This window comes from Phaethon lepturus, unplaced genomic scaffold (assembly GCF_000687285.1).
Source record: "Phaethon lepturus isolate BGI_N335 unplaced genomic scaffold, ASM68728v1 scaffold18177, whole genome shotgun sequence".
NCBI classification, from domain to species: Eukaryota; Metazoa; Chordata; class Aves; order Phaethontiformes; family Phaethontidae; genus Phaethon; species Phaethon lepturus.
This window is the reverse complement of record NW_010549952.1, coordinates 46091-52090: the sequence shown is the minus strand read 5'-3', so window position 1 is coordinate 52090 and position 6000 is coordinate 46091. Positions and strand designations below refer to the sequence as shown.

General features: G+C 37.9%; 1 protein-coding gene across 1 annotated transcript in view; it reads right to left on the bottom strand.

The window, feature by feature from the left end:
* Nucleotides 1-2021: 2021 nt before the first annotated feature.
* Nucleotides 2022-6000, bottom strand: part of EPC2 (enhancer of polycomb homolog 2 (Drosophila)) — a 32605-nt gene continuing 28626 nt past the window's right edge. The window contains exons 12-13 of the mRNA XM_010290416.1: nt 4437-4770; nt 2022-3019 (exon numbers count right to left, since the gene is read on the bottom strand). Coding sequence (XP_010288718.1) covers nt 2947-3019; nt 4437-4770 — 407 coding nt within the window. The 3' untranslated portion in view covers nt 2022-2946. The remainder of the gene's footprint in view (nt 3020-4436; nt 4771-6000) is intronic.

Here is a 6000-nt window from a genome sequence, read left to right as displayed (position 1 = left end):
TAAAGCAGAAATCACTATTCATGTCATATTGCAGATATGCACGACATTCAAATAAGGGAATTAAAAAAGAATAATATCACATCCTTAACACACACTTCCAAAACAGCACACACAAGTAACTCAGTCACTGGTATTCTGCTGCTGCGTACCAGTATCAGGAGAAAGTAGACTTTATAACACCACTCCCTCTTCTTTTTTTAAATGAAGATTTCGATGGACTACAGTATTATTCATCACACTCCCTTTTCCTGCACTTGAAGCACACAATTAATGGCTAGAAATTCTTAAAGATGACTATTATAGCTCTACTTTACAGTAAAGCTACATCAATACTAATCCTTTAAGTGAAACTCATTCAGCATATGGCACACTTAACGTATAGCCTTTGGAGTTTATGAAATCCTTTTCTCCACCTTGCATTTTTCCAGAACCTATTAAAAGTTAAAAAACCCTTGAGCTGGAGCTTTTAAGTAATTAGATGAGGATTTGACTATACCAAGTCATAGACATACAGCAATCTTGGAGACATTTTCAGTCCAATTTACCATGAAAGTGATCAACGTTTGTAGTGAGAAGAGTCTATACCACAGAGCTCGGTAGCTGTCATTTGCCAAGCGTACAACTTCCAATCCGCAGAAGAAATGACTTCACATTTTCATTAAACCTCAAAAGGACTTAGGGGATATGTTAAAGAAGCAAGGTTATTTTGATATATCAAGGAGAGTAACTTGTTTTTGCTTTTTCAGACTCAGTTTTGCAACAATTCTGCTTTCAAAAAAAATTCATTCATACTTCAGAGTACATAGGTCATAGTCATTCCCAGAAATGAACCTAGTTCTACAGAAAGCCTCAGACACAGGTACATCATGTACATGTAAAGAACAATTTGTCAGGGAGCAGCAGTTCCAATGAACGCATGGTGCAGAAAGAGCGATGAAGCAGCTAGATGATCTTCAAGGTCCCTTCCTACGATTCTATGAAGTGTGCGCTGGCATACCCCCAACCCTGCCATCACGCCTTGCCTGACCGAGGCAGCGACACTGAAGCGTCGTGGGTTCCTCTGGCTATTCTCCACAGATATGATCTATTATCATCTCTCCTTGTGGACTTCATACTGAATAGAAAATCAAGCATCAGTTAAGCAAAAAATAGTTCATTTTAGACACCCAAGTTTTTTGACAAGCTCCCAGTATTTAAAGCTCTGCAAGTGTTTTTAACTGTCAGAACTTTTAACTTACAGAACATAAGACAAAACATGTTTAAACACAACTTGGATTAAAAATAGCTCTTTATATAAAAAGCTAAGAGGAAAAATACACTGACTGCATCATATATAGGCAAAATCACAGCTTGACCTCCCTTTGCAGGGTGCTGGACTAGGCAGTGTCCTGAGGTTCCTTCCAACCTCAATGACTCTACTATTTATAAGAAATACAGAAACATTATCCAAATTACAGGAGAACCAAACAGCAGAAAATTCAGACTGTTCGCCCAAAGTTACAGCCGAAGTTTCTCTGGCAGAACAACTGTCTCGTCCTGATTATTCCCAGGCCTCAGGTCACAACTCCCAGACCATCCCTCCCCTTCTGTACACTGTAAGCACAGGAAATAATCACAGAAGCTGAAACCTTTTGGAAAATAGTGCATATGCTGTGGTCAAAATCATCAAACCACCACTAATATCCTCCAAAATTTACAGTGATACTGCTTGCACGTTGTGAAATAAACACATATGCAACGTGTCCATGTTTTGATATGTATTTTTATTTCCCTGCAGTTTTCACTTATCAAGAACAAGTAACAGGGAAAGTTGTCTGAACTAGTGCATAAACAAACATTCTGAAACACCACTACACGTATCTAATTTACAAGAACCGTATAAAAAAAGTCACTAAAACACTACACTACGAAGGTGTCCAACGCTTACAGTCAGACTTTTTCCAACCCGTTACTTGCCTTGTAGCCACAGGAAAACTCTCCAAAGTTGAAAAGACAATCTTGCCACAACCCTCCCTCCCCCCCACCACCTGGGATGGCTCGATATCTAGACATCCAATAATTAATTATTGCAATGATATATAATGCAATACATACCTGGTAAAATATCCTTTATGTGGTGTGTTACAGTTTTAAAGCCGGTTAAAATATGCAGTCTTCAGATAAAATGTAATCAGTCGAAAATTTTCTCATATCTGCACAAGTTCATGTGCGCTAGATGCATAATCTCCCTAGTCAGGTTTTTTTCCTGTGTAATTATTTTTTATAAACTGGTATTATAAATAGAAATATACATTCAAAATATATGGAAAAGTGAGTTACTACATTAAATTTGCATGTATCGATCCATCCCTTTCCCCTGCACAGTAATAGAAAATACTATTTTGCCTTGAACTTCATATTTGACAGTGAAATGCCACTAAAGTATTTACCAAAAAGTCCATCTAGTCAAATTGTGAAACAAAATGAACCAAGTGAAAACTTTACATTTCCTTTAGAAAAAAATTACAAGAATTTTGTTTCCTAGCTATGAATCTTTAACTTTTTTTTAGACACAAAGTTGGATTTATTTGTACAAGATACAAAATGTAAACATGGCAAAATAAATAGTTAAAACAAGTGATGCAGGATCCCATTTCATGCTCATGATCCCATTAAAGAATTATTTTTTAATCCATTCAGTTGCAAATTCAAGTGCAAAAGCATGATGATGAATATCTACTATTCAAGTAACAGAAATAATATTGATGATACAAATAAACTATTTTACAAGGTAGTGATTTTCCCAATTTTACAAAATTTACATTATATATCGACTTAATACACGATATAATGATAGTCCATTTAGGTCCATTTCAGTTCTCTGTGATCCACAGAGTGCTGTATTTTGCATTCAGTTGGAATATAAATGACTACACCATTAGTACAGGTTGAGACACTGGGTTGAGGTTATGTCACTTCCATGGCTACTGTTGTCTCTGCTATGCCATTTAAACCCAGTCGTTCTGGTTCATGGTTCTCTCTGCAATAGAAGAAATATTCAGTACGTACAGCTAGAACATCAGTATTTCCTTATGTAGTTTTAATAACTTCTTACGTGCGCTATGTGTTTTTACACAGCTGTTGCCTGGATCAGGGAGAAACCTTAACACACACGAGAAACAGATTATTTAAAACTAAATATTGGCATTTAAGAACTGCTTTTACTCCACTAACAGTGCAGTCCCTTCTACAAGATTATTGCATTTAACTGTAAATGACCAGCCTAAATTATGCATAAGAGTACTGAAAAGCCTCCTGAAGGAACAAAGTCAAGCTACGCCGTCATGACTTGGGATCAGTTATTCCATGAGTGAGCAAAGCACTGTTTTAATGTATTTCCCCCCCACACACCCCAATTCCGCTTTAGCACTAGTGCAAGAAATCTGAAATATTTTTCTACTTTATTATCACTCTCTGTAGAGAAGCCTAAGACCTATTCAGCTATGGTGGTACTTTTCAGGCATTTCCTGACATGACTTGAAATACCCCTCTGACTTGAGGGAAGTAAGAACTAAATGCATTAATGATATAGAAGTATGCTTTAAGGCACAGTTGCCAATTTTAAAATACCTTTTTCTCAATCTATGCAGTGACCAAATTAGACATGCAATTTTCCATCTCAAAAAGCTCTTTGCAACTTCTTCAGAAGCATTATAAGATAATCAGTAAGCCATATTTGCTAATACCCATTTTTTACTTTTCTAATTCATAATGTGACTTTTTTTTTTAAAAAACATCATACAAGCCAGCGGAGACTTAAAACAAAGCCCAGATATCATAATTTTCAGAAAACGTAGCCAACTGCAAGCTCCTGCCACTCCTGTGAAACATCTTCTAAGTATCCGGAAATAATAGTGCTGCTGTCCAATGAGAATAAATACCCATCTATATACGTAACATGCAGGCTGGCACATCTCTGGTTTATAGTTTACATGAATATGTAACGCAAGTATCCATATGTATATATAAAATAGGTATGTGCCAGCCTGCATCTTACAACATGGGTACAAAATGTCGTGGAGAGAACATGTGGCCAGTTTGACAGAACCTACTTGCAAGTGCTGCATGAGAAGGAAAAAACGAAAATGGTTAAAATGAAGCCATTTTAAACACAATGTAAGTTTACCAAAACTACTGGTGCCTAAAATCAGTGCAAATTATTTGGGGGTTAATCTGCAAAAAGATGGTCTTGCATCAGCTCTTGTGGTTTGTCACGGTCACACTGAAGATGCCAACAGCTGGACATTTTCGTGAAGTTGAAGCTACCGACACTGAGAAGTCTCTTAGAGGTGGAAACAATTCTATTCAGTGCTCTAGCGCAGAGTTGGGCACACGTATGGAGATATTTATGTAGCACAAACGTAATTTAAAACTGCTCCAGCTTGCTACACACTTACCGTGCTATACTGCTGATGGCACTGCTGGGAGTTACCTTTGGCACTCTGTCCATACTGGCAGCAACTGTGGCAAGTTTTAAGGCTGTTGGCGACGGTGCTGAAGTCCGTGTGTTGATATGCACATTGACCGGAGAAACAACACTGACGTTGTTGAGGTGCACTGCATTCGTCAGGCAAGAATTGTTCATGGGAAGCGTTTGAGGGCTGCTTGTGCACAACGCTGGAATTAAGTGGTTTGTGGTGGTGTGGCCAACTGTCCTTACAAGCTGTACAGTTGAAATCCCTGGGCTGGATGATAAAGCCATGTTGGTGGAGTACAAAGTTCTAGAGGTTCCTGTTACAAAACAAATGGTGTTAATTAAAAATATGCCATCCCTTAGATTCAAAGCCAAAGATTAACCCCAAAGTATGTATGGTGCTGGAATTGTGCAAGAATCTGTTTTTTAAAGATTCACAAAATGTAAAATTTTAGAACTATTTCTAGCTAACATTAGAAATATTTCATGGGTTTTTTCATTCACAAGAACACCAAAGTTACCGTGTAACAAAGAACTTTCATATTGCCCAGATTTGTACACCACTTTGCATTAAAGTGGCAACATTCCCCATAAAAGTAAATTGAATGGGGAACACCTTAGCTAGGCAACCTCAAAGACCAACTGTGAAACCAAATTCTGATGCACTGAATCACCTCCTTACTCTTACCTTGTTCTGCTGGCAACACAAAGAGGTTCTGGGGACCAGTGTCGCTCAAGGCTGCAAAACTAGGGGTCTAAGACTAGGCAAAGTAGAAGACTCCTTTCAGATTATGCTGCAGTGCTCCGTTTGCACTTCTGAGCTGGGAGAAACTTCAGGTTTCACAGTGTGTATTCAAACAAGAGGTCATCAAGTTTCATCTTGGTATCCTAGCTATTCACTGGTCTGATTTTGATCATAAAGGAGCTAGATACATTTTCCCCTAGATTCTTATTCCTGAAAAAACAATCTGCTTTCAATTAATTTACAAATCTTCCTATCCTAAATAGCAATAGCTATTTTACATCGTTGCCACTTACAGCTCTGGAACAGTAACAGAAGTCTAATTTTATATGCACAATAGTTGCAGTGGTTTTCATCAACCGTAAAGCTGTGTACCATGTACCGGCATGGTACTCTACCATGTGCCTGATCTTATACCCCTCAAAACATAACCCTCTCAGATGTGATCTTAGAGAATTATACATAGATATATTTTGCCTTCCTGGAACTGTTCCACTATATTGATTTTATTCAGTTGTGTTTTTTTCCCCTTCTGTTCATTTCATATTATTATTAACCCAGCCTGGCAGAAGGTCTATAAAACTAATCACATCATAAGCTGTTAAAACAACAAATTACTCTGAAAGCCTTTTATTTGTTATAGCTGTCAAATTCCAAACAACATTTGTCTCTCAGCAACATGGCTACTGCACCAGCATGACTGGCATTACTGCCTTCTGGCAATGAAGGTTCAGAGGCAGGGGGGAAGGTAGTGGATGCCCATGTCTCAACTATTGCCCAAAGTTGGGAGGAATCCTAAATGCAA